The sequence below is a fragment of the Populus trichocarpa genome, chromosome 8 (assembly GCF_000002775.5).
Source record: "Populus trichocarpa isolate Nisqually-1 chromosome 8, P.trichocarpa_v4.1, whole genome shotgun sequence".
Lineage (NCBI taxonomy): Eukaryota > Viridiplantae > Streptophyta > Magnoliopsida > Malpighiales > Salicaceae > Populus > Populus trichocarpa.
In genome coordinates, this window is record NC_037292.2 from 10,651,717 (window position 1) to 10,667,512 (window position 15,796).

The 15,796-nt window shown below is 34.1% G+C and overlaps 3 protein-coding genes across 4 annotated transcripts; 1 reads left to right on the forward strand and 2 right to left on the reverse strand.

The window, feature by feature from the left end:
• The first annotated feature begins 756 nt into the window (after window positions 1-756).
• Window positions 757-2,918, forward strand: LOC7473419 (protein RDM1). The gene is made up of 3 exons (XM_002311598.4): window positions 757-1,220; window positions 1,889-2,066; window positions 2,364-2,918. Exons 2-3 carry the CDS (start codon window positions 1,907-1,909, stop codon window positions 2,729-2,731), a joined length of 528 nt encoding a protein of 175 aa, XP_002311634.1. The 5' UTR covers window positions 757-1,220; window positions 1,889-1,906; the 3' UTR covers window positions 2,732-2,918.
• A 462-nt stretch (window positions 2,919-3,380) lies between these two features.
• Window positions 3,381-7,088, reverse strand: LOC7467500 (homocysteine S-methyltransferase 3). The gene is made up of 7 exons (XM_002312506.4): window positions 6,805-7,088; window positions 5,179-5,235; window positions 4,851-5,080; window positions 4,555-4,684; window positions 4,203-4,406; window positions 4,014-4,085; window positions 3,381-3,722 (listed from the first exon to the last, which is right to left on the reverse strand). Exons 1-7 carry the CDS (start codon window positions 6,982-6,984, stop codon window positions 3,576-3,578), a joined length of 1,020 nt encoding a protein of 339 aa, XP_002312542.1. The 5' UTR covers window positions 6,985-7,088; the 3' UTR covers window positions 3,381-3,575.
• A 3,814-nt stretch (window positions 7,089-10,902) lies between these two features.
• LOC7473420 (serine/threonine-protein kinase STY13) lies at window positions 10,903-15,576 on the reverse strand. 2 transcript variants are annotated; one of them, XM_024607468.2, is made up of 7 exons: window positions 15,553-15,576; window positions 14,145-14,538; window positions 13,420-13,541; window positions 12,821-13,026; window positions 12,562-12,736; window positions 12,133-12,267; window positions 10,903-11,562 (listed from the first exon to the last, which is right to left on the reverse strand). In XM_024607468.2, the coding sequence occupies exons 1-7, from the start codon at window positions 15,559-15,561 to the stop codon at window positions 11,356-11,358; spliced, it is 1,248 nt and encodes a 415-aa protein (XP_024463236.2). In that variant the 5' UTR covers window positions 15,562-15,576; the 3' UTR covers window positions 10,903-11,355. The 2 variants fall into 2 exon arrangements, with proteins under 2 accessions (XP_024463236.2, XP_024463237.1); XM_024607469.2 differs by lacking the exon at window positions 15,553-15,576 and adding an exon at window positions 14,894-15,127.
• Window positions 15,577-15,796: the final 220 nt, after the last annotated feature.

Genomic DNA, 15,796 nt, shown 5'->3' on the forward strand with positions numbered 1-15,796 from the left:
TTTTATGAGATGCGTGATCATGTTTTCCACCCAGAAACAATCAAGACAACAGCCCACTGAGGTATATGGGCTAGTTTGAGCCCATTAAACGAGTTGTCTTTCGAAACCGATAGAAAAACAAAACAATAGTATAACTGACTTCATCCAAACTTCACGTTTGTTTTTGGCAGAAATGATGTTTTATATTTTACTTGAAATTAATTTTTTTTTGAATTTTTTTAGATTATTTTGATATTTTAATATTAAAATAAATTTTAAAAAATAAAAAAATATTATTTTAAAATATTTCTAAACAAAAAATATTTTTAAAAGCAAATGTCATCAGTTTTCGTGGTAATAAAAAATCCTAAAAGAAATCCAACTATTTCAACTAAGGTTGGGCTTGGGAGTAGGGACTGGGCTGGCCCTTCTTGTGACAGCAAAAGAGAACATACATAGGCCTAATGGTTGCGCTAAGCTTTAGGTCCAAGGAATGTTTTAAAAACTACAGCGTTTTAAAATAAGCTGGGCTGCTGGAGTATAGTTTGCTACAAGAAAAACATTTATCCCTTAAATATCACCCAATTCTCAACTGGGTCCTACAAAAAACCAAAATTATCATTTGGATACCCATCAATCAAGCATTAGCCAATTAAACCCATCATTAAAATTTATGACAAGAAAAAAGTGATTTAGACAACTAGATTCTCCCTTTTTTTTATATATATAATATTAAAGAGAGCCTTTTCCACTAATTCTAGCTAGCCAACTTAGCATTTATGAGTTTGGAAACTCACAAATCATGCAATAAATAAATAAATTTTTGTTTACTGGCTCTTCTTCAATTGGTTGGATTTTAAAACTGAAGATTGTTGAGTTGTAAGTCCATGAATAGTATAGAATTTTCCAGTTAAAAAAAGGAAAAGGTTTAGGTAGAGAGTTGATTGGGAGTTGTGCAGTAGGTGGGATCCAATTGAGATTTGCTTGTTTGGCGATCCAATTGAGAATTGGTTTATAGTCTGGGGATGAACATGTCATTTTCAAGAATAAGCCCTTCGTGGTAATGGTAGTTACTAGTTTCTAGTTCTAGGGCTTCTAGCAAAGAGCTCAAACTACGAAGTACCAGTCAAAACGCTCTCTTTCTCCGTTAAGCTAGTAGAAATTTAACGGTATTTTTTCTCACTTGCGATTACACAATCCTCCAAAAAGGCCAAAAGGGCAATTCCGTGTTGTCTGCCCAGGTAACTCTTCTTCATTGATGTTTTTCATCTCTTTAGAAACTTGATTTACAGATTGCATTTTGCTTATATCATATTCTTTTATTGGGTAAAAGAAAATCCTAAGGCTCAGAAGACAGTTTTAGCAGTGATCTAAGATTTTGGTGTTTTCTGCTCGATTAAATGCAAAAGGCAGAAACAACATGCAAATCTAGCGTCGGAAATTGGATGAGAAGTACAAACTAAAATTGTTTCTGCTTTCTCGAGGAAATTAAGCAAGAATGGTTTTAGAGTGCCTTTTATGAGGATTTGTTGAATACGAGGGTTTACTTTTTCTGCCTTATTGATTGATGAATTTTGTGGTGATTTTACTTGGGAGTAATCTTTACTGTCTTTTGTTTCCCTGTTATATTTTTCCTCTTCTATTCTTCATTTATTATCAATTGCATGTCAATGTAGACGTCACCCAATTTGTTTACTTGTTTTCTGTAGACTATAGGCAGAGCCTTGTATAGTTATTTTGCTTATTAACTGTTCTGGGGATCTCTGGGCGATTAACTGTAAATAGAAATTTGATTTAGTCTGGATTTGTGTGCTGGTGATCAATATAGTAGAGGGACATTTTCAAGCTTATAACTCTTTTATCTTTGCTTGACATTCTTCTGAACTGGAGTGTGGTGATCTCTGTCCAGGGTTACATTGTATGTGACATGAAGAGGACAATACCATGGACTGACCCGGTTGATGTTATATCATCGGATGAATCTTCTTCCTCGGATTCAGATATAGAGCTTAATGATGGACTTGATGGCCAGCGGTTATCCAATTATGTTACAATTGATCAACCCATCAAAGAAACGACATCTGAGGGTAACTAACACCTATTTGGATTTGGATCCTGGTTATATATTGTTTTGATAAAATTTGTTTGTGCATTATGCGATCACCAAGTAACTTCACCTGTATGATACCGGCTGTATCTCTGTGAATGAACTGTTAAAATATTCCTTGTCTGGTTGAATATTATCCCGCTGCTAGTCCATTTTTTATTCTGTCTTGAGTTGAAAGTTACTCTGGGCAGTCATGCATTTGGGTTTTGTACTTGTTTAACAGATATGGTCAACCATTCATCTACATTTTAGCGTTACTAAATGTGTCATTGTTCAGGTGTGTTGATTAGAAGGGCAGAAATGTATCAAGATTACATGAGGCATATCCCTATCCCAGTACAACGTGGCTCTGCCATCCCATTTTCCTCATGGGCGGGGTTAGGCAAATCCATCAAGCAACTATATCAGCAGCCCTTGCATTACCTCACCAACATTCTTCTAAATAAGTGGGATCAACAACGAATCGGCAGTGAGGACGAGCATACACCCTTGGATATCATGATTCATCCTTGTAAAGCTGAAGCCACCATCTGGCTTGTTGAAGAAGTTCACAGGCGCACATCATCACATCATCACGTGGCTAAAATCTGGCAATCTGACCCAATGCACCATGCTTTTGTAGACTCCATTTTCCCAAAGTTATGAAGCACATCTCGACTTTAAGCTTGATTTTGCTGGATGTTCCCTGATTGCATGGGCAAGAGCTTAGAACTGTATAACCTGCATCTGAAATGGAACTGAAACTTCTCTAATGGTTGTTCCTTTATCGTTATTTTTTCTTTTGTATAATTGTCACTAGCATAAATAGCCATATTTAGCTTTCTTTTTTTCACCCTTGTTCTGGATTCCACTCCATGTGGTTTAATCCCTTGCCGCAGCATTTTATTGAAAAGCTCAATAGCCTCGTAACCATTTCCCTACATCGCCATTGCACCAAAGGCTACAGTCCAGGCTGAAACATCTCTTTTCATCACCTTGTTGAAAACTTGCATTACACTCGCTGGGTCACCACATCTAGCAAACATATCAATCAAGGCTGTGCCTAGTTGCAGATCACAGTGAATATCTTTCAACTAGATATAACTATGGATCCACTTTGAAAGGTCCAGAGCTCCTAGATACCCGCAGGCAATAAACTTCAGGATCCACCCAAGTAATGATCTTTATTAGTCAATGCAAATATTTTTTACACGTGTCATATAATTTAACAAAATTAAAACTGGAGGAAAGTTATTGAAACACACAGTAAAAGGATAGAATCTATTAAAAAAGATTTGTATAACGGAAAAATCCATAAAAAAAATAAAAAAGAGGAAACTTTATTTATTTAATTGAGATACACAGAGAAGACAAAGTTACATGCACCCACCGGGCTTAGCATTGGGTTACAAGGCTCTTGGTGAAACAAAGATGGATTATCAGATTCTTATTCCCGGTTTCTTTATCTTTACATGATCGCTTCTCGGTTTATTTAGCACTTGAAGAAAATTTAAGGATATTTGGAGAGAACCCTGCTTATAGCTCTGATGGTATTTGGGGTAGTCCTGCAGCAGCCTCCAAATAGAGAAGCCCCGGCTTCACGCCACTTACCTATGTATGAGACAAAGTCTTCATCTACTACCACTCCACTTGATTTCTGCAACAGTACACATTGAATTAAACTTCTGAATCACTAACGTTGAGGAGATGGTGCAAGTGATTGATCAAAACAGGAATAAATTTTGCTTCGTAACGACAATAGGATGTTAAAGAGCTTCAGTTGTCCTAAAAGGACTGTTGTATACAAAAATATTCAGCAATTCTAAATGACGAATTAGCAACTGTGGAGTTCTTCAGCCACTCCTCCTTATGGGGACGTAGTACTTGGTGGAGAAGCCCACAAAGAACAGCCTGTTATTTGAAGCAAAAAGAACATCAGAATGCTCACCACCCACTGCTTAAGCTCAGCATTGTACGTCTCGCCGCTGTTGGGATATATGACTATTGGCTTACTTGTTGCCTGCCAGATTAACCAGCCAAATAGCGTTAGTCCCAGAAGTTGTTTAAGTTGAAGCAGAGGTTCCTCTGGAAATTTGGTTTTAACTAACAAAAATATCATTAGCTTCAGAAAACAGACCTTTTGGATGGAGAGAACAAGTCCATGGATAAATCTTGGAGGGGTACAATTGATTCCAACAGCAACAACTCGTTTGCAGGAATCTGCAATGGAGGCACACTCAAGGATGGAATCACCACTGACCACATTAATTCCATCCTTGGAATTAAAAGAGAACCATGCTGGAATATTTATCTCTTCCTCCTCAAGAAGCTCAGCATAAGCCTGATCAACAAAACGAAGCAAAATTACGAGAATTAATTGCCAGAAAAGGTACATGCTATGACATTCTTAATAAAAGCCACAGAATCATTAATTGATCTACTCAGAAATCAACCACTTCGTTGGTGTAATTAAGAAATATATTAACTACCTTTGCCTCGAGCTTATTCGGAATTGTCTCAAACGCAATCAGGTCAGCACCTGATTTCGCTAGAATCTGTAACCTTCTCCTATGAAAATCCTTCAATGTTCTTAGAGAAACTGCATCACCATATTTCCCACTGTAAAGAGAGACAGCGGCAGATTGTTGTCAGGTACAAGGAAAGGGAATTACAATAAGGCATGATAAACTTGATGTAATATTTGGTGATTGCTTGTGCTAGAAATATTGTTGCATAATCTGATAGCACGAGCAAAAACTATGATGTTAATCATTTAGTTACTTACCTATACTCGGAGCCATCGGCCAAATAAGCACCATAGCTGCCAATGGAAGCAGCAACTAAAACAGGACGCCTTGAGATATTTCCACTTTCAATGTAATCCAAAGAACCTTTGGTAGTACATTTGTCATAGTAAATTTCCCTTGCCTCGCATGCAATTTCAACACTTCTCCTAAGCAACAACTCAGCTTCTTCTTCAGACAAACCTTTAGCCACAAAACCCTGAATAGTAGCCTGTCACACGTTTTGTTTTATAAAAAAAACATGTCAGCTTAAAATTTATCTCCACAAAAACTAGTATAATATAATTGGATTATGAATATTAAAAATACCTGATAAGATGCTGTTGTTATGATGTTTGCACCAGCATGAAGATAATCTAGGTGAACCTGTCATGTTAAACACGATCAACAATAATATTCACGATCAAGAAAGGAATGCCGTCGAGAACAGCAACTAATGTAATTACCCAATTTTAGCTGTCCATGAACTCTTTAAAAATATATTAATTTAAAAGTTTTAAATATATACTTATACCTTTTAACTTGCATGAAATAGACACGTTTCATTTATTCCGCATGACAATTGACACGTCAATAAAAACACCATTGGTGTGGGCAAGAAGGAGCCTTTGCCACGTAATTTGTTAGAAGATGATAACAAGCTCTCATATATGTATGAGCCATGACATCGATGCTATAAATATTTTGATTGTAGCTGTTTTTTAAATAATTTTTTATATTAAAATATTTATTAATGATATTTTTTTATTTTTAAAAAATTATTTTTAATATAGCACATTAAAATAATTTGAAAACATTAAAAACATATTAATTTAAAGTTAATAAAAAAATAAAAAAAATTTAAATTTTTTTAAAAATATTTTTAAAACACAAAAACAAATAAACTAGGATCACAACAAATTCACAATTACCAGGAACCTAAAATAGCTTAGCACCCGAAAGAGGGGAAAAAAGATTCTTCTAAAAATAAATATAAAAATTATTTTAATTTTTCAATGCTCATTTTACACTTCAAGACAGTGTTAAATAAAGTACTATTTTACCATCTCTTTATAAAAATGCTATTTCTATATATTTTTCAAAAATATTAAAATACTATTCATTACAATAATAATGTTTTTTTTCACTAATTGTTTTTTAAAATTTATGTTTTTTTTATAAGATTAATATCTTGATCTTATGATCTTATTATAGGTTTGATGATTTAACTCGAATTGACTCAGGTTATTTTTTATTTTTTTATTTTTTAATATAAATTGATGGAAAATTATCCAAGCTGTTTTTAGACTTATTAAATCAATCGAGTCTTATCGAATTATTAAAATAGTTATATATAAATATATTAAAATACAACTGATTCTTTTAAATAGGACATAACTTAAAAAAAAATTATATTTACACTTAAAAAAAAGCTATATTTCTAACAGCATCTTTTATATGGGAGATGCTATAAGAATAAAATTTTCATAATTCCACGTAAAAAGGAAAACGTACCACCTCTTTTTTACACATAATTAAGTGTAGGTGCCCCCTAGCTATGTTAGAGCTCTTCATCTACTAGTTATGACAATGCATAATTAACAATCAAACTAAAAATAAAATAAATTGGACTCTCAAGTAACTATGTAGAAAGATCAGATCCAACATTAGAACCAAGAACACAATCAAGATTAAATATACAACTAGTAAAAAAAAAAAAAAGGGTTTCGTGCAGGCTCGGAAATAACATGAAAAAAAAGGTGATGGAAGGAATCATATTTTCCAATCAAAGACAATAAAATTTAAAACCTTAAAAAGGAAAAGGAAAGAAAATGGAAAGTGGACACCTCTGTTAAATTTTCTCTTTTATGTTCAGAAAAAGAGGAAAACAAAACAGTTAATTAATCTGCACGGAGAAATGCTTCCAAATATAGAGAGTGGGTGAGAGAGGGTTACCTTTCTAACAAGATGAGGAGAACTGATGAGGCATTTGGCACTCCAGAGAGGGTCGTTAAGGTCAGCACCATGTCGTTCAAGTTCAGTGGCGAAGCCGCCATCAACAACAGCATAGCCACCACATTTCTGGAGGAAATCCGTCATCAACCTCGACGAAGTTTCAACGATTCCCATTTCCATATATTGTTAATGATTATGATGATTAAGAAGAAAGACAGAAGAGGTTGAGAGAGATGGCGAGTAGCCAATATGGAAAAAGAAACAGAAAGCACCAAGTTAGTGCTGTCCAAATTCTTGCTATCAATTTATAGAGAAAAAAAAAGAAAGGAAGAAGCTGGGGCAGCGCGTGGTGTTTGTGAGTGTGGTTGTAATTTTTTTTAAAATATTTTTTATTTAAGAATATATTAAAATAATATATATTTTATTTTTTATAAATTATCTGTCTTACGTGATGATAAAAGTTAGTGGTCACGGGCGTTTGCATCACCACGACTAATCCTTTGTAAATTAGGATTAACTGCTTCAAATCATGTTAATCAAATTTGTGCAAGTATTATGGTAAGTATTGAAATAGCTTGGTACATAAATTTCTGAAAAAATGAAAAATATCCTCCCTTTAAATAAGGTTTGAAGTATTGATTTACATAATTAATTAATCATCGATCCAAATTGACTAATTTTAGATAATAGACCTCAACATAAAACTATAAAATTTGATTTTGTTAAGAAACATTTCAGCAAAGCAATTATAAATTTTGCATGGTATAATTAAAAGAGCCAAATAAATTATAAAATTGGAGTTCACAGTTAACTTCCAACTTAATTGAAAGCATAAGTATGCTTATTATGTAAATTTGATTTAAAGAATGGCTACGTACGATATACAAACTCTTATCCTCTTCCATTGAGCTATACATTAATTAAAAATTAAAAATTAAAAACCAGATAAGGATGAAAATAGGAAATGATTCGTGCAAGAAATCGTTATTATCTTCTCTGATGAGTTGTAGATCAGTTAGATAAGCGTTCTCTCTTTTCCAAAGATCTCAATCCTCATGTTGGAACATATATTTTATAACGAAAAAAGAATGTAGGCAATTATTCAAAAAACATCTTAAATTTAGAAATAATAGAAGAGTTGCAATCCAATTAGAAAAAAAAAATCCTAACTGAATTAGGGAAATATAAGAAATTTCAAATGGTAAATTACATGTTTTATTTGAAAGTTTTTCTAAACTCTAATGATAAATTCCATCTTGATTTAATTTTTAAATTGAAAATTATATCTATTAACATAAAACTGTAAATAAAAAAAATTTACATCAATCTTTCTAAATTAGAAAAAACTCGTCATCGAGTTTAAAATTGCTTTTACCTCAATCTCATGGATATTCAATCTAAACTCCCCAACATTGTTTTCTTTATTCGCTTCAAGTATGTAACAATTCAGAATATCAACCTCGGTCCCTTTATCTTAAAATTTGTATAAAAAATAATAATCGACAAATTATTTCTTTTTCATTAACTTTAAATTTTTTTGCAAATCTCAAACTTAATTCATGTATATATGTTCAATCCATATAACACTTGAATACATATGTCTTTGTGATAACAATAAAGTTGTAATTAAAAATAATTAACCTACTTTAAATTAAGGGTAAATTACAAAAATATTCTTATAGTTTTATCTAAATTTCATTCTCCTTTTATATTTTCATAAATTATATTTTTTATCCTGTAATTTATATGTTCAATAACAATTTATATTCTCAACAATGTCTTTTATTTGATTCAGGATATAAAATGTAATTTATAAAAGTATGGAGATAAAATAAGATATAAATCAAATTATCAAAGTACTATTTTTCTAACTATCCCTTAAATTAATAATAATAAAAAAATATTATTCAACACCTTTCTTGTTTTATTTACACTCGAAGTCTATATATCTTGTTAATGCCAACACCATCAATGGTACCAACCTCTTTCTTAGGTGGTGAATAGAAACAAATCCTGATAAGGATATTTATCATCTATCTAATATATATAAAACTAGACACATGCAGTCTGCAGCAGCTTGTATCCATCCAGTTTGAGGTCCACTTTCTTCACATAAAAAATTAAGCTAATTACGTGTTGTAGGCTATGGAGATGTCTGCTTGAATCTGATCCAAATTCAGTCCAGGTTCTGTCCATTTTAAGGTTTTAATTTTACAAAAAGAAAGACAAGGAAAAGGAAAAAAGTTCCTTTTAGACGAGTTGAAACTTGAGAAAGAAGAAGAGTCTTTTCCTTCTTCTTTTTTTTTTTTAAATTTGGCTCTGCATGCACAGCTCAGAAGCTTAAGGTTCCACCTTATTACCACATGTGACATATTGGTCCACGTATGTGCAGACACTAGACCAATGTGGAAATCACATGTTCCTTTGTACATGCAGGAGGACCGTATCCAACAACTAACGTCGTTAATAAGATTTAGGGGAGAAATACGGATGTAACTTAACTGATCAGGTCTTGAGTTTGTTTTTTAATGGTTACGAGTTTGAATCCTTTTAAGGACACTGAAGACTTATATGATCATTAACTTCAGAGCCTGTAGGATTAGTCAAGGTATACGCAAGCTAACCTGAATACCTACATTAATAAATAAAAAATTAAAGAAGGGAGAAAATTCAGAGGGTTAATAATAATTTGGTTTTCAATGCTTATCTATTACAAGCTTGATTGATTGTAAATGAGGTTGGCTAGATTTTTTATTTTTATTTAAAATTATTTTTTTATATATTTTAAAATTATTTTAATATATTAATATCAAAAATAAATTTTAAAAATAAAATATATTATTTAAAAATATTTTTAAATAAAAAAATATTTTAAAACAAAACCTTATTGTAAAAGAAAAATAACAAAGGAAGCTATATAAAGCAATGTTTGAAATGACCATAAATTTGTCGTTTTAGGTACAGCGATTTCCAGACGAAAGGAAGTGGTAGGCAAGCAACATCAATTTGATCCGAGTGGGAGTTCCACTTATTGTTGGAAAATCTTGAAGGACTTGTGCGCTAAGAGACAAGGAAAGCAGAGACAGGCAAGGCAACAATCTTATCGTGTTGAGCTAAAATGGAGACAATTTTTGTGGTCTGGATAATTTGCTCACACAATCACTCTCCATTTATAAAATTCCAGTTGATTAAAGCTTGCTCACTACTGGATCGGGATTTTTATTTTTATTTTTATTTTTATTTTTATTACACGGCAGGAGAAAGCTTCAAATTTCTAAGCCTGAAATCTCTCAATTTTGAAATCTTCAAGTTTAGCCAATGGGCTGCTGTCGTACACACAAACGTGTCAGGGTTTTGTGCACTTTAAGTCCAATATCCGCTTAATGGGTGGGATGGGTTTGATCAGAGCTATGTTTTGAGGCCGAGTATTGGGCTTCAGGTGGGGTTGGGAAAATGGGCTTAGCCCAAGCTATATAACGGTAGAAACGTTCAGATTTTTTCTTCTTTATTCGCAACACTGGATATGCATACTACAAACCAAAAAACAAAAAGCCACAGTGAGCATGGACAGAAATCGATTCAAACGACGGTCCATGTTTCAAACCTGCAAATTTAAGTACAATTCTCATAATCCACCGTTTCTAATTTATAAATTTCTCATAAATTCTCTGTGGGTGACATGCCATGACCATCCCTAGAGAAGGATGATGAATTTACTGTCTTCATTGTGATGGAGGGTATTTTTTAAAAATGTTTTTTTATATAAAAATATATCGAAATAATTTTTTAATTTTTTTTATATTTATACATCAAAATTATCTAAAAAAAAACTAAATAAAATAGATCAATTTGACATGTTTTCACGTTAAATACACTTTTAAAATGGACTTAAACACGTTAAAACACAATGCCAAAAAACCTCTTAGCCTCAATGCATAAAAGCTACCCTAAGGACCCCTTTAGCCATCTAGCTATAAATCCTCTACACACACACTTGTATGGTGTTGCCTCTTTTTTTTTTTTTCCATTTTAAGAAGGTTTAACACGGATTGAGACCATACTATTCATTGCATTGACTCGTATCCAAAAGCTCCCATCAACAGCAAAATTAGCAGGTTGTATTGAATTTCAACCAGGTAAAGGCAGCAGCTGTAAGAATTGGAGCTTGCAAAAAATGTTCACAGGCTTCCATCCTCAAAAGGCTGCAGTTCCATGCCACTGACCGGTTATTCACACATCCCGATCCAACAAATCAACCAAAACTGCTTTCCTAAAATGCAAGTGCTATCACGCATGAATTGCAAAGCCCTTGCAGTGTAAACACATCGTGTGCAACAAGCACGGTAGCTTGTAATAAGCAAAGGATTACAACTTCAAAACAAAAAAAAAACCACCTTATTTCCCCATTCTTGCAGAATAATGAGTAGAATGTTTTTCATCTTGTGAAGCAAAAGTTTGTAACCAATCGAACTAAGAGCTGGATGTCGCAACTCCGACTCATTACAAAATGAAAGGGGGAGAGACAACGAGGAGGAAGGTAAAGAACACAACTTAGGGTCCGCGAGCAGGGGTCAAACAGAAACAGACAGATGCCTGGTCTTCAGGTATCATCCCTCCTCCCTTGCTTGTATCAACCGCTTCTAACATTTTCACCACCTCAGCCATTTCAGGACGTTTTTCTGCATTTCCATCCCAGCATTTTCGCATGACATTTGCTAAAGAACTTGGACAACATCTTGGAATCTCTGGCCGTAAATTCTGCCAATGAAATCATGCTGCATGAATTTCCCAATATTTGATGACCTTTGGCAGGATGCTAGATCTTAAGACCTCAAACAAAGTTTTAGCAAAAGAGCAAAATGTTCATAAAACGATATCAACTCTCTCGAGAGCTTTACAGCTAACTAAGCTCAGCCTTTTCCTCCCTTGCTTGTAAAAACCAATAAAGGCATTTGAAAGCATTATGAGGGATATCCAGTGATGTCAATTCCATATTGCCACTTTGCTAAAAGTAGCTGGGATGCATCAATGCTGTACAATAAATTAGTTAGAAGGGCATATACATCACTGAGTTTGAAAGAAGAAATGGACCAGAGTCATTCATGAACTGCTGACAATGGCTCCCTCACATGCGAGATGCCAAATCACATGTCATGTGGATAACAATATGGTCACAAAATTCTTTCCTAAATCCATTAATTATGAACGGTGATAACAATTACTTTGAGCCTCCTCAGGTCACCATATAACCAAAAGAAAGAAAGAAAAGCAAGAACAAGAAAAAAAAGAAGAACTAGGCATGAGGGCTTGCTTAAATTACAAACTAACCTGTCGAACAACAGCAGAGGAGACATCAGCGAAGCTAAGATTAGGGTAAGGCATGTCACAACAATATATTTCCCATAAGCAGATGCCAAAGCTGTAGACATCACATCTTCTGTTATACGGTTTGCCATCAAGAACCTGCATAAAGTATCAGGTTAGATAGTTGCAATTAAATAACAATTCAAATATGCCAATTCAATTGCATCCCGTGTCCATATGGTTATAAATTTATAATTAACAGAAAAAACACGCCCTCACAGATTCCATATTGAACATGGCACAAGGATTGATTTTATAATCATTATTCATTACACATCATTTATATGCATTTCTGGACTTGTTTAAATAACCAATCACTTGTTAATATACAAAATTTTCTTTATAAACTACTTCTGCCTAGGGAAGAAAAGGTTTTGTTAAAGCATGAAATACCTCTGGGGCCATGTATCCAAGTGTGCCAGTTTCACCAGTCATGTCACATGGATTCTGAGCTTCAACACGGGCAACACCAAAATCAGCAATTTTGAGATTTCTATGAGAATCTAGTAACATGTTTTCAGTCTTGACATCACGATGTACTATCTTCTTTGAATGTAGATAGCTAAGACTGCAAATTAGTAAAACTAGTCTGTAATTTCATTTTCTTTGGGAATTTTTCAATAAAAGAAAATTAACAAAAACTAAAACTCACCCCCTAGAGAGATCCAAAGCAAGTTGGATCACAACCTTAAAAGCAAGTTTTTTTCGACTATTTCTTATCAAGTAGTGTTTAAGCGTCCCACCAGGGAGATACTCAACAACAACACAGCATGCCCTAGCAGGAAGGGAGATGTAACCATCAGATGGGTTTTTGGCAGGAATTTTCAGGTTTGAAGTTCCCATTGATGCTCCAACAAACTGTTAAAAAAAATAAAAATAAATAAAGCATCAGAAATAAAAATAACACAAATGATAAGCTTATGGTAATAACCAGAATGACTGGGAGGATGATCCTTCAAGCATATGGTTTCAACTAACAAATCTTGCTTAAGTAGCAAAGCATTTTCCCCGTTGATGTATGTCAAAATTTACATATAGTTTATGAATTCCAACCACTATGATAAGATAAAGAAATATAACCATGTTTAAAGAAAAGTGTCAAGAAAACCATGCTTGCCAAGAGGAACCTGTAATGTAATTACTGGTAAGGTAATACAAGATGGACAATTGCATGACCCAAAAAAGCCAACTTTCATGTAACATGATGCTCATAATAAAATGAACATGACAAGTTTAAGAATGAGTTAGTACTTTTGTAACATTAGGATGGTCAAGCTTGTGCCAGACAGCAACCTCTTGCTGAAATGATGCCCGCACAGCAGTGGTTTCAGCAGTTGTGGCAATACCATCCTCCCCCCAGTCCAACATTTTCACTAAAACATCCAACAACAGTTCAGTGAGAGATCAACATCAACATGCACAGTGCTGAATGCTAACAATCTCTCCAATTGAAACAGACCGCAGTTTCATCAATGCTTATCAGGAGTTGTAGTGAAAAGATTTTGCAGGCATTAGATATCAAACAAACAAATTCAGACAGAGAATGACAAAATTTTCTGAACTTCCAATGACTTCCGCCCCCCCCCCCCCCCCCCCCCCCCCCCCCAACTAAAAGAAGAGATGCTCCCACCTCCCAAGCCTGAAATACTAATGATAAAATGATAAGGCAACAAATGAAATCCATTTCAATATGCCGTTGCGAATACAATGCCGGGCAAAACTTTATATTCATTTCCACATATATGCAACAGAATTTAGATCATGTTAATAAGCAGCAGTATAAAGGCAACTCGTAACAAAGATTTGGAGGACAGGCAAAACACAATATCCTTATTTACTCTCTAGCATGCCCTTTACAGAAACACAGAAACCAAACAAAATTAAGAACTCTAAATATCAAAACACTAAGAACCATCACGTAAGCATGAAAAGACACGGAAATACAAAATGAGCGCTGGGAAACAGAGATCAATGACCTGCAACATCTTGGTTATCATAAGTACCACGATACACGGTCCCAAAAGTACCACGGGCTACCTCGTGCCTTATTTCCAATTTAGACGAATCAATTTCCCACTCTTCTTTAGGCCTTTGGATTTCGGTGTTCCTTGACCAAACCCTGCTCAGGTGCTTCTCAAGCTGTGCATCCAAGCTTTTGAGATCGATTTTATCAGCTCGAAAAAACATATCTTTGCTACTCACACCTCCAATACCTTTCACCTTTGAATTGGCACTACCTTCCTGGCTATCCGGTTTCTTCTCTGGCATGACATCACCAGCCTCACCGCTTGTTTTTGAATCCATTATAAAGAACCAAATACAAGACAAGCCGTGAATCCCAGAGACAACCTTAAATTCTATACGACAATCCTAGAAAAGTAAAACAAAAAACCTTCAATTTTTCATCATCATACTCATTGCCTTCGAATTCGCATGAACTGATCAAGATTTGAAGATCAAAAAGGGAAAAGTTTCAAAATTCTTATGCAATAACAAATTAAATGTGCATAACAAACCCCTCCTAAGATCAAATTACTGATCAAAGATAGCAATGAAAAGTTTTGATCAAGTAGAAACCCAGTTTCACCAACCGAAAATCCTATTCAAGTTCCCTCCAATATTGACCTTATAACCAAAAAAATTCACTATTTGTAAATAGATTGCCTACCAATCAGAATTGAGAATAAAAATCCTTTGTTCTTATGGTCTATGAATTGACCCTTACATTGGTTCAAAAACTAAATTTCCCATCATCGACTGTATATATGTTTATTTCCCGTATCCGAACGAAACAAAACTGCGAACAAAAACAAAAGGTAAACCCTAAGAAAACAACCCAATTCCCACCATTATCTAAACAAAGCCCAATAAAATAAGAATGACCCAGAATTCAAAAACTAGCAAAATTTCGAAAAATCAAACCTTTATGTACAATAAAAAAAAAAAAAAAAAAAAAGCAGCACGCATGCAAGCAAGCAAAACCTATAAACCAAAAAAAGTCAAAGAAAAGGCAATAAAGTTGACTTTGAAATATCTAAAAAGGGATACGAAGAGCAAGGGTAGAGTCGGTGAAGGCTCAATGATGTCATATTCACCATCCTCATCAACATTCCCTTTGTTTTCTTCCACACAATATAAATGGAAGAAGAGAAGAAGGCTTTTTTGTGGATGGGATTTCAAAGAAAAATATTAACTTAGAATAATCGAACAAAAGATAAAGCGACTGTTATTAACCAAATAGAGTGGAGAGAAAGCGTGGGAAGCGCCGAGGTTGGCAAAAATACGGCCCGTTGGAGAGAGAGAGAGAGAGTGTTTCTAAATATAGCATCGGAAAGTGTGTTTAAAATAAAAGTAAATCAAAGTACAAAACCAATGTACGAATACCATGTCCATGTGCACTCTGGTTTTGATATACACGAAAAACAAATCGGACCATCCAAGACATGTTAGTAACTCTCCAAGGAAACAGGATCAAGTTATAAATAAGTTGGCTAACTTGACGAGTGATTTGCAACCATGATTGTTCAGATCACCATTCCATATAATCTTAGTCCAAATCGATTTTGATTCTATATGGGATGGAAGTTTTCGATATGTCGAGTATTTTTACATTTTCAAGCGGATATAC

Excerpts from the sequence above, each read along its gene's own strand:
- LOC7473419 (XM_002311598.4), top strand. The coding sequence starts at position 1,907 with ATGAAGAGGACAATACCATGGACTGACCCGGTTGATGTTATATCATCG. Across the intron at positions 2,067-2,363 it reads CAAAGAAACGACATCTGAGG|GTGTGTTGATTAGAAGGGCA; the intron begins GTAACTAACACC and ends GTCATTGTTCAG.
- LOC7473420 (XM_024607468.2), bottom strand. Across the intron at positions 13,027-13,419 it reads ACCATCCTAATGTTACAAAA|TTTGTTGGAGCATCAATGGG; the intron begins GTACTAACTCAT and ends TTTTTTTAACAG. Across the intron at positions 12,737-12,820 it reads GCTTTGGATCTCTCTAGGGG|TCTTAGCTATCTACATTCAA; the intron begins GTGAGTTTTAGT and ends ACTAATTTGCAG.
- LOC7467500 (XM_002312506.4), bottom strand. The coding sequence starts at position 6,984 with ATGGAAATGGGAATCGTTGAAACTTCGTCGAGGTTGATGACGGATTTC. Across the intron at positions 5,081-5,178 it reads TAACAACAGCATCTTATCAG|GCTACTATTCAGGGTTTTGT; the intron begins GTATTTTTAATA and ends AACGTGTGACAG. Across the intron at positions 4,407-4,554 it reads CGAATAAGCTCGAGGCAAAG|GCTTATGCTGAGCTTCTTGA; the intron begins GTAGTTAATATA and ends TTTGTTGATCAG.